The following is an 18519-nucleotide window of genomic DNA, read 5'->3' on the forward strand; positions in this document are numbered from 1 at the left end:
TGTTTGGTGACTAAGGTTTGAATCATAAGATTGTCTTTCTAAGTTCCTTCTTCCAATACCATTGCTCTGGGAAACTAACAAATCATTAAAAGCCTAGAGCTCTACAATCAAAAGAAACTCTAGAAGATCAGAGTTTATTAAAAAATATTAGGAAAAAAGAAACCCTTTAAGATGTTTGCATTAACACAACAGCCTATTTTTTGTTTGAGAATCAGGTGTAACACTACCGAACTTGAGCCTTCTTTCGTCCAAAGTTTTGGATAGCCTACATATAAAAATATAAGAAAGCAGACTTAAAGAAAGAAAACTGGCACCCAGATTTGTCACCTAAAAACAAGACCTATTATGGAAACCAGACATTAGTTTGCCCTCAATCAGAGTTATTTTTTGTACAAGAAGAAAAAAATATTCAATTTTTTATTCCAACTCTGGTTGAAACAGTTAAAAAAAAAAAAAGTTGTTCGAACTCTGTGAAGTAAAGAAATTAGATTCAAGTGGCCGTAACTGAGCTTCCCATCAGATTACGGTGCCAGGTCCCCTTTTATTCCCCCCACAGTGGATAATGTGTGCTCATTGTGATTTATCTGGAGCCGGTTTCTTTTACACTCTCCGCCTATATAAAGTCGAGCTAGGACTAAGACCAGAGATCTGGGAGCATCTGAGAGGCAGCACCCACAGTCCAGAGAGAATGAGACAGTCGGGAACACGAGCAACTGCATGTACCATTGACGTCCCCAGTGGTATGAGCCCCGCTTTCTTGCCTGTCAGCACAGACAGGAACCTTTAGGAATGGAGTCAGCATTATTGATCTCCCTTGGAAGCCTCCCCCAGGATTGTGTGTGCTGCTTTGTTTTCACCCTTGGTTTTAACTTCTTGCTCATGTTTCTGACCCAGAATGATCGAGGCTCGGGCTCTAGCAAGACTGTGAATATTTGGCCAGCTTGGTTTGGCCACCTGGTAAAGACCAGGTTCTGAGAAGCAATGGTGATGAGGGCCTTTGTCCTGTTGGCTGTCTTTGCGGAAGCCTCTGCGAGATCATGCACTCCAAATAAAGCAGGTATGCCCTGGTGCTATCTTTTTTCCTGGAAAATTTTCCTGAAGCTTTCCTTGCAAAGCTCAGAGCTCTGTGATTATCTTGTTATCAAAATGTAGTGTCATAGTCAAGTAGAAGCACTGAAGGCCCCCGATGCCAATCAGACTTTTCCCACAGGAAATAAAAATGTACTGGATAAACTTAAACTATTTTAAAATTAGAGAATGCTATATAGATGGGTAGATAGAATAGATGATTGATAGATAGATAGATACATAGATAGATAGATAGATAGATAGATAGATAGATAGATAGATAGACAGACAGACAGATGGAAAGAAAATCTCCACTTTTTTTCCATTTTCTATTTAACAACTGAATTTCTGTCCTGTGTCATAAATTACTGTTTCACAGTATTGGGTGTGAAATGGCCATTTTTAATTTTAAGTTATGTGCTCACTTTCATGGGATTTGATATATGTATTGAACAGATAGATATAGATATAAGTGCAGATATAGATATATAACTACCCAATCCATCCACTCTGATTTCAGATTTATTCCTTAAAATAGACTAGACTAAAGTTTAAAAGTGTACCAATATTGAATACATATTAAGTATAGTGCAGATATTATACAGATGTGGCAAAAACTATAAAACTTGAACTTCAATGATTGAGGTTTGGGGAAAACTTTCATCACCGCTCATGAAGAATAGTGAGGAAAACGTTTTTAATCAACTGCTATGCATGTTCAGGTGTGGCTGGAACCCACTGTTCTTCATGTTGATGAATACGATTATCATATTTGATTTCAAACCATGTGTATCTTCTTTCCAGATGTCATTCTTGTGTTTTGTTACCCCAAAACCATCATCACCAAAATCCCTGAGTGTCCCTATGGATGGGAAGTACATCAGCTAGCACTTGGTGGTCTCTGTTACAATGGGGTCCATGAAGGAGGTTATTACCAATTTGTAATCCCAGATTTGTCACCTAAAAACAAGTCCTATTGTGGAACCCAGTCTGAGGTAAGCCCAGCCCAGGCCACATATCATGAGGAGTTGCTAAGATGATACAACTGGGCCCAGGAATAAGATGTCTGCTCAGCACCCTTATAAGGACTCAGAACCCACCAGTTTCCTCTTGAGAGCCAATCCCAGCTCTTATTTCCTGCGATGTTAGTGTTAGTTAAATTCTTGTCTTCTGCCCAGTTTATGTGACGCTTTGGATTTGAATCTCATTCCCTCCATTTGTTACCACAGCCAGCTAGGCCACCTTCTGTGAGCAAAGCAACATACATTGCCCACCTCCACCCTGCTTTGAGTCCTCAGCATGTGCCCACAAGCTGCCACCCTTCCTGGGTTGGATGGGCACAACATCCTCTGTCCAAGACTTTGAAGTGGTAGTAAAGTGCCTTTGGAAAATCATTTTTAAAGGAGTAATCAAAATATAACACAATTCGTAATTGGGTCTTATGAAGTACCCAGGACAGGTAATCAGAATTAAAAGGAATGACAGATGACCTCTATCCAAATAACCTTATGTGACAGAGGAGAAATCTGAGACCTCCCAATAAAGTCACTAGTTTGGGCCATAGAACCAATAAGGATATAGTCATGAGGGGAGTCATTTCCACTATCGATGTCTAGCATTCTTCTTGCCTTGCCTGCAGCAGATTGTACATCAAACAGGTCTCAGAAAATAGACCAAAGAGCCACTTTCTCTTCCTAAAGTCCCCATAAGGATTCGGTGATTCAGTGCAGAGTCATGAGCATAATTAACAAAAACATCACGTCCTGAGCATCCTGGTAAAATGGATGTGTGGGCTTAGGCAGGCCACTTCTCAAGTGGATGTTCAAGATCCCTCCTGACACTAATGTTCTGTGGTTTTAGAGTTCAACAAGTCAGAGGAAGAAGTTTCAGAAATAGTGCTTATTATTGGAAGAAGGAAAGAGCAGAGAATGAGACAGCAATGTTCTAGAAACAGGAGATGCACAAAGGCATTCAAGTAAGATTACTTGCCCAGGGAATATGGATACAAAGTTGGTGTTGAAAATAGAGATTCTTGAGTCAGTTATTTTTGGTCAGAAGCCCAAGGGGTATATGGATTTCTTTGAAATGTACAACATTCATCTTAGATTATTTTAAGCAATCTTAGTTGAACAGACTCAGGGACTCTTTACAAAAATTATCAACTCTCCCACAGACAAAAAGAGTGGGTTGTCCCTGTCAATGGCAGACATTCATGTCCTCCCATTAGTTTTTTTGAGTCATCTTCAATCACTTTTCCTGGAACCCTCATTCCCACGGTAGGGGTACAGGCCACCCTAACTGCCCTCTTCCTTTCTCTAGTACAAGCCCCCCATCTACCACTTCTACAGCCACATTGTTTCCAATGACAGCACAGTGATCATAAAGAACCAGCCCGTGAACTATTCGTTCTCCTGTACCTACCACTCTACCTACTTGGTGAACCAGGCTGCCTTTGATCAGAGGTAAGCTGCTCTGAGAGTGCATGGCTGGCTGCCGTAAGTGTGTTCTGCAGTCCCTGTCAATCAGGCATGTTTCAGTCCTTATGCAAAATTCTCTCCCCTTTTCAGAGTGGCCACTGTTCATGTGAAGAACGGGAGCATGGGCACCTTTGAAAGCCAATTATCTCTCAACTTCTACACTGTAAGTGGCCTCCAGGTCCCCATTACTTCCCTGTGGTCTGTCCAGCAGATAATGGGATGCTTCCTCCAGGTGTGCTCTTCCCTAAGCAGCCTGCAGAGCTCCATTCTTGAACTCAAGTTGAGGCAGCAGCTTTGCTCTGGCGTTAGACCTCCCTAAGACTAGATGCGGCAGAAAAGTAGATTCACAGACGGAAGAGAAGAGCTGGAAGGCGCCACACAGATATACAACCAACCTTCCATTATACAGATGAAAAAATTGAGGCAAGAGAGATCCTGTGAGTTGCTGAAAGTCAACACACAATAAAACAGCTAATAGATCTAACTCTTAAACAAGATTAGTTTCCACTACAACCCACTCGAGAGATTTATATTAGGATCTAGCTCTTGTTAAAACATTTGACAGGAGTAGTGGGTGTCCTACCTGGCACAGGGCTCAGGAGCCTCTGCTGCCTAGCTCTCTGGTCTCCAAGCCCTTCAGTTAGTGGGCTGCCTTGTTCCATTTGGGCAGGCTGCCTGTATTGACATTGAAATTAAGGTACACTTAGTCTTCCAAAATAAAGTGCTCCAGAGAAACTAAATATGCAATGGCCATTAGCCTAGCTGCCCTCCTGTTTAGAAGGGGTGCTTTGTTTTTTAAACCTGCAGTTTCCAGTGAAGAGGCATATACATAGTGACACTAGCCAGCTAGAGGAAGGTAGAAATAGAAACTTTTACATAGAATACTAGAACTAGAAGATATCCTTAAAAGACATCATATCCCACCTCTTCATTTCACAAAGCAGGTGACTATATTACTTGGAAAACTCCACTGTCCTTGAACGCTTGGAATTGTTTCACTGGCTCCCTGGCAGCTATTAACCCTGCTGCCCTCAGGAGGTGAGAGCTAGATGGGATCCTAGAATAACCTAGGCCGTTTTACAGATGATGACCTGAACTCCAGCAGGAGGAAATGGTGGGCCCAAGACCCCACAGGGAGCTAGGAGCAGGGCCCAGTGCAGAACACAGGCCACCTGCAGATCTGCCTGCTGTGAAGGGGATGGTGCTGAAGCTTCATGACCCCTATCAAGTCTCCTGTATCTAATTTTGTATTCAAAGTTTTGATTTGTTTTATTGAAGAGGACTCTCGAAATTACATAAGCTTTAAAGTCCTACAAAACCTAAATCTGCCTCTGGGCACACACCACCGGTGGTTAAGTCCTGAGAAGGGGAATCCCACAGAGCCCCCGGGCCTCTAATCAAGAGGGTTAACTCAGTGGGCACTGCCAGGGAGAAGACAGCATGGCAAACCACTGCAGGAAGTGATGGCTTATCCAGAGAGAAAAAAATAGGCTTTACGCGTGGTCAACAGTCTCCGGGGATGTTCTGATAACAGGTTGTCTACTGAGTCCCCCTCTAGATGGACATGATTGTTACTTTAACCAGTTAAGATTATAGGCATGATCCTGTGAAGATTTTTATGACAGTTGGAAACAGAAAAGCATTTAGATTGTCAAAAATTATCACCCACCATTGGCTATGTTGGGCTGTTTCAGACAGAAATATCAAATCTTAGAACTGGAAGGAGCCTATTTATTTTTTTAAGAAAAAACAAAACTTAAGAGGAACATCCTCTGAGCTGGGTGGACAGACTTAACAGGATACCTCCTTGAACTGTTCTACAAATGAAGCAAAGATATCCCCTGGGGCCCACCAAGATCCGTACAGGACAAATGGGCCTCAGCCGAGGGGGTGTTCTGCTGTTACAACAGGAACTGTACTGATTACTATTCCCACCATGGGCTCAGCTTCCTATGCCTGACCCATGCAGTTGGTCTTTTTCTCCTTTTTTCTTCCGCTTTGAGAGCATTCTTGTGTGTTTCTGAAGCAACAGCTGCTCCCTGCATATATTTCCATCAAATTACCAGAGACAGAGCTGTGCCCTAGATTGCACGATGAATCAATGCACAGCTAATTGCTTAGGATTCCAAGAGCTCCCATCCTAGGCTCCGAAACCACCAGCTCTACTCAGCAAGCTTCCCCTCTTTTCTCTATGTCCTCCCACTCACTCCTGCCAGTGGCTCGTGGTTGATATTCTTGGTGAAAAGTCACCGTGGCTTCCAATCCCAAATAAGGGAAGGTAGTCAGCTTGCAGGAGGGGCCTTGCAATGTGGTTCGAAAATAGTCCTCGCCATCAGCCTACTGTTTGAAGTCTGGTTCCACCATTTACTAGCTGTGGGACCTTGGACAAGTTAGTTAACCTCTCTGGGCCTCCTTCTCTCCATTTGTTAAATAGGGATAGTAAAAGCACTTACCCCATAGGTTTATTACGTGCACTAAATGGTAATCCTTCTGAAGCACTTACCACAGTGCCTGGTATGAGGTAAGAGCCTGTGAAAGTAGCCATTCTCATGACTGTAGCCTTTGAACCCATTTAAATGGAAACTGGGAACTCCTAGCCCCACCATTGGTGCCTTTACAGGGCTGAACATCAATGTCAGTGTCAGATTAGGCTGACTTTGATTCAGCTGAAATACTGCTGACCATTCCTCTTAGACAGAGACAAATGAAAAAGCTTGGGGTGGAACGAATGCAAGTACTAGCGGCCAAAATCATAGACTTCCAGAGTCAGAACAAGCCGCAGAGTAGTTAACTGTGACCTTCTACCCCAAGTCCAAATTCCTTCCGCAAGATTGCTTGGGGTGGCTCTTCACCTCTTCCAAGGACAATGGCAGGTCAGGCCTTCCCATTTTAGGTCAGTATATGAAACCTGACATCCTGAACTCTGACGCCTTGGTTCTGGTTCCGTTTTCTGAAAGAACACCATGTAATGCTGCAGCTGATGGTCCTTAACTCTCTAAGCTTGTCTTTCCCAAGCTAACCATGACCCACTCATCATCTTAGTCTGTCTTCTCTGAGTACGATCCACTTGGTCAGTTTCTTTATTAAAAAGCAGAGCCCAGAGTGGAAATGCTATACTCTAGACCTTGTCAGACCGATGCAGAGCACAGCGGGTCAGGGGTGACCATCCATGCTCAGCAAGACACTAGGACACGTTCTAGGATAATATTAGCTTTGGATAGTTTCCTCTCACCTCTGTTCCACACTGAGCTTGGGAGCAAAAGAGGCCCCCAGATCTTGCCCAAATGAACTGCTGTTAAACCAGAAGGACATCCTAACTTGTGCCATTAGCCGGCTGTGACTCAGCATTTTGGTCAGGTGAAGGGACTGGATGGCACGATTTTTCAAGGTTCTCTTCCTTCACTACAATGAATGAGTAGTTTATGTGAGTCTTGCATTCATTTGACTCTAGTAACAGGGATGCCAAAACAAACTGTCCAGGTATTATAGGGGGAAGCTATCTGGAAACAGGTTCCTAATTTTCATGTTATAAAAACACAGGGGGAAACCATTGCTGATAATTGCCTTAACTTGGTAAGGTGAGAAGTGGAGAAACTCGTTTCCAAAATTTAATTAACAGTGTGGATTCTTTTCCCCACTTTGTAACAGAATCAGACAGGTTCCTCTGTGAGCAGAGGTATTATTCCAATATTCCAGTCCTCTGCCGGCTGGGTCCTAGGAGATGGAGTGGGAGAAGCTCCTCTGGCGAGGCTGGAGACTATAGTTGTGGTCCCCACATTAGGTCCCGTATTTGGAATCAGTCTCTTTAAATATACCAGGTCTCAGAAAATAACAGGGAACATTAAAAATCTCTGTAAATCTGCCACGTCAAGCTGCTTATTAAGGGAGTAAATCATTCGTGACTAAGAACTTCTTGTTTAATTATTGAACCATTTAAATGGTGCAGGAGGCTGACAGATGTGAAGAAAATGGTTGACTTCTAGATGACTCAGTCAGGGACCCCTGGCTGGACCTGAAGTAATAATAATGAAGTAAAATAATGTAAGAGCCACTGGAAGATGATTTCTGAGGCCTCTCAGCAAATTCTTTGAATTTGATCCTTAGAGGGTTAAAGTCCATTTTAACTAGATATCCTTGCTGCCACTGTTTACCTATTGCAGTTCTGCAAATCTCCAAGTCCATGAAACTCAATCATTTAACTAGTATCCTGGTTTAAGCCTTATGCTTCTATTACATAAAATCACCATCATAAAAGCATTTCTTCAGGACAGGTGAAGAAAAAGGGTATTCCCATTTTGCAGATGGGAAAACTAAGACCAAAAAGTCTGACTTGCCTTGAGTATGTCTGAAGTTAGTGATGGGAGCTAGAATTAGCCCAGGATCCTTGTCCTTCCATCATGATGTTTTGTCTCCGGAAGCTAAAGTCAGAGCAGTTAAAGATTGATACTAGAGTCAAATGAATGCAAGACTTAAAGAATGGAGAAACAAGTTTCCTTTGGGTAAGTCAATTGGAAACACTACTATTATTCCTAATAGCTCACCCAGAGGTGCCTGATGAAGATGGCAGGCAAAGACCACATGTGCCAGACCAGTGACTAAAGGCTAATGCTTCTGTGCTTGAATCATGCCAATGTCTCTCTATTGCACACAGTCTACTGGAACCATCCCCATAGCTCTCTAACTTCATCTCCTGCCCCCCCACTTCCTGCCTTAACCCCACAAACCCCTCTTTGCTCACCCACGCTCCAGCACATTGGCCTCCTTGCTGTCCTGCCAGCCGCACATACCCCTGTGCCTCTGCTCTGGCTAAGCCCTTCCTCCCTGGAGCCTATGAGCACTAAATCAGTGTTTCTTAGTATTGGTGCTGCAGCCAGAAGCACAGGTTTTCTCACTTCCCTCAAATCTTGGCTCAAATATCACATTCTCAATAAGGCTTCCCCAGCTACTGTATTTAAAACTGCAGCTTACCATCCCTCACACCCCCAATCCAGTTTAACCTGGTCTACATGTTTTATAGTTTTTTTAATGTAACTACTACATTCTTTCTAACGTACTCTATAATTTGCTTACTTGTGGTCTACTGCCTGTCTCCCCCACTAGAATGTCAGGTTGTTGGAAACAGAGGTCTCTGCTTTGTTCTCTAGAATATCTCAATAGTTAGGATATCCTGACACAGAGATATCCCAGTAGAGAGCACGCCTGACACACAGGTGGTGAGCAACCAGTTGTCACTACTGTTGTTGTAGTTAACTGTACTGGGAATCAGATCATGAAGTTTCCAACTCAGGCTGGAATCTGCTCAGGCAAAAATAGCAGTGGAGGTGAGCAAAGGCCAGGCATGGTGGTACGTGTTTGGTCCCCTGCCCTTGGGTGATACAGTGAAACACAGGACTTCAGCACTCTTGGATTCTGCTTTTTTTCCATCATCCAAATCGTGTTCTACATTGGTATTGATGAGACACAGAATCAAGGCTCACTGTGACCAGGAAATCCAGGTGTAATGTTCTCTCCCCTCTAAGATGGCACCAGCACCTTAGGAAGTCTCCCTGTGGTCTTACGTGCCTGCATCTTTGGGCTGATTTCCACCCCCATCCATCCCAGTTCATCCCCTATTAGACCCAACTGCTGCGTCTGAGAGGTCATAATGTCCAGTCTCGATTTCCTTCCAAAGAATGCCAAGTTCTCCACCAAGAAAGAAGCCCCTTTTGTCCTGGAGACATCCGAAATCGGTTCAGATCTATTTGCGGGAGTAGAAGCCAAAGGGTTAAGCATTAGGTAAGTATATTTCCTCCATGTTTATGTTTTTAAATACAAAAAAAGGAAAAAAAGACCAGCCAAGAGATTTTCTAATCACCAGATGTTTCTAGGCATAAATTCTCTGGCTCCAAGTGATGTGTTTGGTTTCATTCCTAGGTTTAAAGTGGTTTTGAACAGCTGTTGGGCCACACCCTCGGCTGACTTCATGTATCCCTTGCAGTGGCAGCTGATCAACAAGGGGTAGGTACCACTCTCTGGAGAACAGGGCTGAGAGGTGGGGCCGGGTAGATCCAGGGTTACTCTGGTTGGACAACTTGGGCAGAAGAGGCAAAGCCTCTTGGGGTCACTTCAGTGACATCCTCTGTGCTTCCAGGCTGAGTACTGATACTAACAAACATTTTTTACATAAATATAAAACTACATATTTATATAGTGCTTTTTAGGTACCAGGTACTGTTCTGAGACCTTTATCATGTATTAACTTACTTGCCTTACAACAGGTAGGTAATTATTGCCATCCCCATTTTCCAGATGCAGAAACAGGCACAGGAAGGGTTAAGTAATGTCACACAGTGTGTGTGTTGGGGGGGTTGGCAGGGGTGGGGGCTGGAGTGGGTTCAAGTCCAGTCAGCCCAACACCAGAACCCTGGTGAGGACTAAGTTAAATAATCTATGTAAAAAGCTTAGCATGTAGTACATAGTCAATATCCAATTGATTTAAATAATGTCATTGTTTTTACTATTAATTAAGTAGATAGTGGGGAGCTCTTAAAATTTTCTACTAAAGAACTGAAGTATTGCACAATGGAAAGGTGATTCTGGAAGCTATAGGCAGAATAATTTAGAAACGGTACACGGGACTAGGAGGACCAGATCAGAGGCTGCAGCGTCTGAGCCAAAGGTAATAAAGACCTGGTCTGAGGGGTAGCCAGGTACATGAGAAGGTCATCCAAAGGAGACAGAAGTGATCGAAATTTAGCAACCAAGTGGATATGGGGTTGAAGGCAGGACGGGGCAACTAGTGTGAGGACTATGTGACAAACATGGTTTGTACTGTTGAATCTGTGGGCTGTGGAGGTGTGGAATTGTTTGCTGTGGGCTGCTGGGGAAGAAGGTTTCTGGATGAGGGATTCTCCTTGAATTCAGGGAAGGCATGTTGAGCTGGAGATGACAATTGCCCAGAAACACTTAGAACTGTAACTTTGGAAAACAGAGGAGAGGTTGAACTAGACTGGAGGTGTGGGCAATACCCCCACAACGACCAGTAAATACAGAAGAGGCCGTTCCCCAAACCAAAGCAGCCCAATGGGCACGTGTTTACTCAGTCACCAGGGCTACGTAAACATCGGGGTCAGGGACAAAAATGATTAGATAACAAAGGTAAAGCCCCTTTGGACCTTTAACTATTTATTTTTATTTAACAAACACTTTTACAGCACTTACAACATACCAGACATGTTTTAGGTAGGTGCTTTACAAATATTAATTTATTTAAATGTCATTAAACTACCTATAAGATAGGTAGTATAACAACCATTATTTTAAACATGAGAAAACCAAGGCTTAGACAGGTTAGGAAATGCCCAAAGTCTAGAACTAGTAAAAGACAGACGATCTAAGGTTCAGACTCAGGCAGTATTATTGCCTAAGCGGTGTGGGTATGAGAGGCCAGCAGAGCCCCTTCTAAGCAGCCCAGCAGATTCATGCAGAGATGGGAGCGTGACTTAAACACATACTTCACATCTGACATTGAATGTTTCATGGTAGTTCTGTTGACAATGACGCAATCAAATGAATTCAGGGAGATTCTGAAATAAATTATTGACCTGCAAGGACCGGAAATTACCATCAGGCACTGGGAAGCTCTCTGACAATGGCTGCCCAGGGCCAGGGTTTCTGTCATACCGTGGCATCATCTCCCTGCAGACAGTACCGGTGCCACGGCTCGCACCTGGCAGATGTGTAATATGGCAGAAAAGAGGATGTTTGGGGCTTTCTGGTTGTCTACAGAAGTGGTCCTCAAACGCTAGCATGCACAGGGATTCTGTTACACATGCAGGGGCACTGCTAACCCGCCGCATCAGAAGGCCACGGCCCTGGTGGAAAGGCGGCAGTGCCAGGGCCCTGGGCCCGCCCGTGACTTGCCTCCTCCACGCCCCCAGCAAAGCTCTGCTTACATTGTTTCCCTTGGCTGACACTGTGCCTCAGACACTCCAGCCTCAAGGAGCTACTGTAAGGAGATCTCAGGTTTGTTCACCAACTGATCCTCCAAGAGTCTTGTTTCACAGCTCGGAAAACACCCCCAGCTCAGAGGCCACCCCAAGGGAGCCCAGCTCTGACCGCTACTCCAGACACAAGGCACAGCATTCCCTCCTCTTTTCACCCACCAGCTCTCAGGGCTGGCTTTCCTTCATCCTATCTCTACTTTGGCCCCTGACGTCCAGTTTTGATGGAATGGGGTGAGGAAGGGCACCTCTTGGAGGCTCTGTGGAGCAGCTGGACCTCTGTCTGGTGTGGCTGGTGAGTCGGATTGGCAAGAGTCAGAGTTAACTTTGGGATTCACTGTGGTGCTGTCCTAAGCTCTTGGACCCATAGACCTTTGTCCACAGAGGACAGACACTGGGCTTCCTTGTCACTTGCAGACAACAAGCCCCAACACTTGTGCGGGCCTCACTATACATTCCCAAGAAAAATTGTGTCTGCTCTCAATATCTGGTTGAATGCCTGGCACTTAACTAGAGAATCAGTATGTGGTAAATGAAAAAGTATTTTGCTTAAACCTGGATTTTTCTATCTCAACCCCACTGACATTTTGGGCCAGATAATTGTTTGTTCTGGGAGCTGTCCTGTGCTCTGTACAATGTTGTACAGCAATCCTGGCCTCTACTCACTAGATGTCAGTAGCACCCCACCCCCACCCCCGATGCCCAGTCATGACAAGGACAATGCCAAATGTCCTCTGGGAGACAAGATTCACAGGTGAGGACCCACTGCCTTCAGCAAATGCCCATGGGTGTCATTGTTTATATCATTTATGCCAATTATTACACTTGGGACTCTGGAACTTCCCAAATACTACATCCTCATTAGAGAATTTAGGAAATAGTGAAAAGATGCAAAAAAGAAAACAAAAACTGTCCATAACTCCAGCACTCCACAATAGTCAGTGTGAATACTTAGATGGTAACCTGCCAGTCATTTTTTCTGTTTTTATATTAAAAATATAACCACATTTTTACAAATGTAACTATATGACATAATACAGAACTTATATAGTACAACATAGATTCAAATTCCCAGGGGCGAAAGCTCACAATACACACAGAGAAAAGTGTTTGGTGACTTGGGCTTAGGTGGCTGGGGCATTACTTTGCAAAAGGCTGTTCCCAGAACCATCGTCTTTATTTTGTATATGTACCGGGAGTCTGTACATATCCCAGACCTTCAGAGAGCTTCATCTCTTGGGGATTCCACTTTGGGACGGAAGTGGTGACTTCCTAGGCCTGTGGCTTCTCATAAGGCAACCCTACCCCTACCCCAAAGCTATAACCTGTCTGTAGAATACGGACTGTCACACCCATCTCATTGCTCAACTAGACCTCACAGACGTGAGGCTAAGTGAGGTGCTGCCAATCAAAACATCTTGGAAGGATAACATGCTGTGCCAAAAGCCAAGGGGAGTGCTGTTGTTTTCTATGGATTCGCCTCCTTGTGGGAGTTCAGGAGGTAACATTTTCTCTCTACACCCCTGCCCTGCCCCCACATGCTTCAGCTGCCCCACAGATGAGACAGTCCTTGTGCATGAGAATGGGAAAGATCACAGAGCAACCTTCCAATTCAATGCTTTCCGGTTCCAGAACATCCCCAAACTCTCCAAGGTTTGGTTACACTGTGAGACGTTCATCTGTGACAGTGAGAAGCTCTCCTGCCCAGTGGTGAGCCACCTCTCCCCAGAATAAAAATGTTACCCAAGGGATATGGGGTAGTATTTGACAAGCTGTATATTTAGCTGGGAAATCATAACCAGAACAGTTTAGATGTGTGCTGAGGACATTCTGGAGGAAAGGACACTGGAGGTGGGGGGAGACGATCCAGGCCCTGTCCACCCTGCCACCAACAGGCTACATAGTCTGACACATGTCACTTAACCTCTGGAGCCTGGTTTTCTCACCTTTAAGGGCAGAGTGGTGAAAAGTAATGGTGCCCTTCTCTTTCAGAGATCAAGCTAGGTAAAAGATGTGATCACAGACATGGAAATACTTTGAAAAAGTTAAAAGCACAAGGAAAATTCAAAATCTAGTGGTAGCAATAGGCTCTGGATGGAAGCAAAAGGTGGGTATTTTTAACTGTTGACTGGCTGGCCTGAGGGCTCATCTCTGGGACTTGAGCTGGACCAGAGAGATGCTGTGGAAATTCGCCACACTGGGTCACAGTTGATCTGACCGCATGGGAGAAAGGGACCAGCAGGGGACTGTGGCTTCACAGGCATGTTTAGCACAGCCCAGGCCGGGGGTCAGTTTTGCTCCAAGCATTTCCCACCAAGAAGTTGCGGCAGAATCAAAACAACATGTGCAGCGAATTCAGGTGGAAGACAGGTTTCCACTGCAACCTGGTATGAACCTTGTCCTTACAACAGTGATTCCAAAATATGGTCCACAGCAGAAATAAGAGTAGAATCTCTATTTCTATTGGTTCCTTTGGCCAGAAGGTGGTTGCTTATGAGCATGAATAGAGAAAGGGAAGGGAGCAGAGAGACATTTAACACCTGATGAAAGGATAATAATTGGCACTATGTTTAAAAAAGAAAAGACAATGAACCAGAGCACATTTTGCAAGTGTCCATGTCTGCATTCATGGTGAAACTGTAGGGAAAGCCTTACTTATCTAATGAAATTGTGTCAATCCCTTCCATACCCAGTGACCTCTTCCAGCTTGTAGAGGTCATAAAGTAAGCTCTCTTTCTTTTCTCCAGTGAGAGAGGGGATGAAAGATACCTCTCTGAGTTGTTAAAGGTAATAAGGTAACTTATATCTGTTGGCTGGGGAATTTTGACTATATTAAGCTTGTGACTTTTTAAAATCTCTTGTCTTTCTCCATTGACTCTCCTCTGTTCACTTTTCATCCCCCCTTCCTCTTGCTCTCCCTCTGCTTTTCCTGGGTCCTCAGACTTGCGACAAGAGGAAACGCCTCCTGCGGGACCAGACCGGGGGCGTCCTGGTCGTGGAGCTCTCCCTGCGGAGTAAGCCTCTCTGTTTTCCAAATGGTTGCACTCACTCCGGGCTGCGTCCACAGGCACAGCCGGTTTGAGCATTTTAACTGACTTGCCAAACCGGCTGTGCCTGTAGACACAACCTTTACCTGCAGCTTGAGTCTTCCCAGCTGGGGGTGGGGAGCAGGGTAGCTCTGGCCACACCAAGGAGTGGAGGTTTGTTAACTACCCTGAAAAGCTCCATCTGTGGCCTAAATTCCAAAGCCCACAAGCAATTTGGAAGTGCTGGGCTTCCAGACAGAATACAGTCAACAATATAATAGAAAAGGAAACATAGTGGGAACACCCAGTGCAAGTCGACAAGATTCTATTGAGTAGCCAGTGCTGGGCCTGACCTGGGCTGGGCACCGGGGTTTCAGAAATACAGGAATAGGAGACCCACACAGGGCCCTGCCCTCAAGAATTTACCATCTAGCAAGGAGAGCCGAAATGCTTACGAGACTACTGTTAATGGGGGTGGGGGAGGCAGCAGGATTCAACTCGTTGCAGGGCTTAGGGAAGACCTCTGTCGGTTATCTTTAAGTATGACCTGAAGAGTGGTGTGACATGAAGGGAGAGCAAGGCTTGTTGTGGGCAGGCTGTGCCCTTAAGAAGCTACAACTTAAAGACGGTTCCCAAACTATGACCGGGGCCAAATCCAGGCTGCCACCTGATTTTGTATGTCCTGTAAGCTAACAACAACTTTTACCTTTTATATGGTTGAAAAAAAATCAAAAGAATGATATCTCATGACAGAAAAAATCATATCAAATCAAATGTGAATGTCTATAACGTTTCAGTGGAACACAGCCACGCTGGTGCATCTAGGTGCCGAGTCCAGCTGCTTTCACACTGTGGCAGCGTCAAGTCGTTGGGGATAGAGACCATATGACCCATAGCCAGAAAGGTCTCCTGTCTGGCCTTTTCCAGAAAGTTAACCAAACTCCGCCTTGGAGAGTCGAGGAGACAATGGTGTAGGAGGAAGCCTGGGTAAATCCCACTAGCAGCTTTGCCTCCAAGACAATGGGGGCCTGTTAGTTTAATGGGGGTGGGGGGATGCCGTCAGGTTTGTATTTTAAAAACATACTTCTAAGACTTCTCCTTCTCCTCCATGGTCTTTTTTTAAACCTTTGGTATTCTCTTTCTTTACTCACTACAGGCAGGGGATTCTCGAGTTTCTATAGCTTCTCAGGTAAGGAAAAGAGGGAACACTGGGAAATGTCATGGGGCAATGCCTCTGGAAGGCAGATGTGTGTTTCAAAAGAAACTTACTTTTGGCCCCAGCAAAGGCTATGAGAATTAAAAGTTACTCTTTAAAGCACTTCTGAGTGGGGCAGTGCGGGACGGAAGTAGAAAAAGATCTCTCCAGCCAGCCCCTGAGCTCTGAAGGGAGGGAGGGGCTGGGGAAAATTAGGTGAAGCGGAACGGGAGCCTGCTTCTCAGCAAAGACATCACCAGGCGGCTCTGCCTGGGTTCCTGTCAATAACTATTTCTGGGTCCCCCCTATAATTCTGCCACTCATTAACGGAGTGGCCTTGGGCAATGACCTCATCCTTCTGTACCCCCGTTTCCACAAAAAAATCAGCCTACTAATTACTCCTTTCACACATGGCTGTTTTGTGGATTAAATATTATAGCTAAAGGCACCAAACAATGTCCAGCACACAGCAAACATCCAGTAAAGATCAGCCATGATTGCTGACTGTTCTAGGCACCATTCTAGGCAATGTAGCTACTGTGGTTTGATAGCAGGTCAGGAAGGCCCTGTCCTTCCGATCTGTGTGATGTGTTGGGGCAAGCGGTGGGGCAGAGAAATGATTTTGAGAGCAGCCAGGGAAGCCTCTCAGAGGGAGAAACATTTCATCTAAGACCCAAGCCCTCACCTGAATGATGAGAGGGGCAACTATGTGCAGAGATGGGGTAAGACAGTACTATTTATTAACAGTCTCACAGATGAGAGTCTGTTCTCACAATTACAGAAAATCACATAAACCAGTATTTTAAGACTCCAATCCTAGATTATCATTTCTAAAGAAAGTTCCATGGGGCAAGCCCTCTGTGAAATGTGCCATCACTGTCTTATCGAAATCTAGGTAAGGTCCATAACCTAGGTTTTTCTGTTAGGTCCTTTACACTGATGAAAGTGAGCTACAGAAACCCCAAAGGATGAATAAAACTGCCTCTATGTAAAATGTGCAGAGGTTTTATGAAAACCCGCCTAACACTTACTGAGTCAGCTCTGCTGAGTTGTCCCTGACCCTTGTAGAACTGTTTCTGTCTCCTTTCCTGTCTGGTTCACAGATGTCCTCTGTGCCCTGCTCGTGATGCTGGGGGTCTGTGCTGCGCTACAGGAGTCAGCAGGCAGGCAGCTGCAGCTCCTCCCCAAACCATCTCCACCGATGAAAAGCTCACACTTATTGTGATGCCAAAAAGAACAAACAGAAGACCATACTGTTAGGGAGGAGAGAATTGCATTTTGCCAAATATGTGTTCCAGTGATTCGTGAATTTCAGTGATTGCTTTTCTTTGGTGCCCCACTTCCTCTTGGGGCTTCCTGTGGCTCTTAGATCCTGCCAGCCTCTCTTGCAGCTGGAGGAGGAGCCTCCTTCCCCTATACTCAAGTCAGGGCATGGCAGATTCCTTTGAAAGCTAGTGGAATTTTAAAACTAGCAGATCCAACCAAGAGCAGCTGAGCACTTTGAGGAGAATGTAGAGCATAACCACAAAGTCGGTGCTAAGTACAGAGTGCACAGGATAGCAGCGCTGTGGAAGGGGGCCTTTGTCATTGATACCGTGCAATTATTATTCTTACCCAAGGACCAGGACTGAGCTGCAAGGCAGGGGTAGGGGGGGTTCCAAACTTTCAAAGGATGTTATGGAAATCAGACTGAAATACAGTAGTTTTGCTTCAACCTGAGTCATAAAAGGAAAACAATTCTTGAGAACCCCCCAGTGCTAACCTAGTTTGTTTTTATTACAGTTTCTTAAATACGTAAAGTCATTTTTAATAGCTGATACATTTTTCTAAACTCAAAAGAAAATTATAAATAGGAATGAAACTACAAAAAGAATAAAACTCACATTAACATGAATTAACATCATAATGTGACATTGCCTAAATAAAATCACTGCTTGCAACATGCCTGTGGCATGACTGCCATGACAGGTTCTCTGAGGATTGTCAAACCGAGGCCTACATACTCTTGTGATGGGCAGGGCTCTCACTATTCTTTTTCAGATTTGACCTACTAAGAAAGCTTCATTTCTGCAAAATGGTTTGATCTCACTTGGCCTTTACTTCAACATTCAAGCCCATATCTGCTTTTTGTCTTGTTAACTTATAATCATTAGATGGACCCTACAAACACAAACACAAATATGGGCAACAAAATCACGTGGGAACACACCCTGATAACACATGGCCCCATTCCAGTGATCCAGAATATGTTGATATTAATGATTTATGTTGTCAACAAAATAAAAATGAATGAACCAATCCTGACAGAATTGGCACATCCCTGAGAATGTGCTGTGGACCCCAGTTTGAGGCTGGAAGCTGGGGTATAATAGGAAAAGCCAGAGTTCTAAGTTCTTTTTTTTAGTCTTGTACAGACTTAATTAGTGAGTGTATAATTGAAAACATGTCAGTTTGTACCTCTGTATTTAATGTAATTGAGAAGTTTGGAGATCTGTAGTTTGATGGTTCTTTTACAAGTCTGTTAATGAACTCAGAAGCTAGTTTTCCAATCTCTGGGGACATGAAGTGCATATTTGCTTAGCAAAAGGCCAGGTTAAAATGATTCAGTGTGGTCTAAACTAGTCTCAAAGCTTGTGCTCCAATCAGTTTGGGATCTCTTCTTATAAATTCAGAATTTTTGTAGTCAGGAAGGAGAGAAGATGTATTTTATTTGTTCTAGTAAAAAACTCTTAAGTAGCATACTCATAGCCATAATCATAAATCCTTGACTG

General features: G+C 44.3%; 2 protein-coding genes across 2 annotated transcripts in view; one reads left to right on the forward strand and one right to left on the reverse strand.

Annotated features, from left to right (window-relative positions):
* LOC118919077 (guanylate cyclase 2G-like) overlaps window positions 1–18519 on the reverse strand; it is an 83706-nt gene that overhangs the window by 24493 nt on the left and 40694 nt on the right. The gene's annotated exons all lie outside the window — the stretch shown is intronic.
* Window positions 816–17459, forward strand: TECTB (tectorin beta). The gene is made up of 10 exons (XM_036898926.2): window positions 816–1057; window positions 1873–2063; window positions 3388–3530; window positions 3636–3708; window positions 9217–9320; window positions 9459–9542; window positions 13075–13237; window positions 14469–14541; window positions 15710–15742; window positions 16852–17459. Exons 1-10 carry the CDS (start codon window positions 982–984, stop codon window positions 16971–16973), a joined length of 1062 nt encoding a protein of 353 aa, XP_036754821.1. The 5' UTR covers window positions 816–981; the 3' UTR covers window positions 16974–17459.

The sequence above is a fragment of the Manis pentadactyla genome, chromosome 8 (assembly GCF_030020395.1).
Source record: "Manis pentadactyla isolate mManPen7 chromosome 8, mManPen7.hap1, whole genome shotgun sequence".
Taxonomy (NCBI): Eukaryota; Metazoa; Chordata; class Mammalia; order Pholidota; family Manidae; genus Manis; species Manis pentadactyla.

Coding starts and splice junctions, on each gene's coding strand:
- TECTB (XM_036898926.2), top strand. CDS start 982: ATGGTGATGAGGGCCTTTGTCCTGTTGGCTGTCTTTGCGGAAGCCTCT. Junction 13,238..14,468: donor AGAAGCTCTCCTGCCCAGTG/GTGAGCCACCTC, acceptor CTGGGTCCTCAG/ACTTGCGACAAGAGGAAACG. Junction 14,542..15,709: donor CGTGGAGCTCTCCCTGCGGA/GTAAGCCTCTCT, acceptor TACTCACTACAG/GCAGGGGATTCTCGAGTTTC.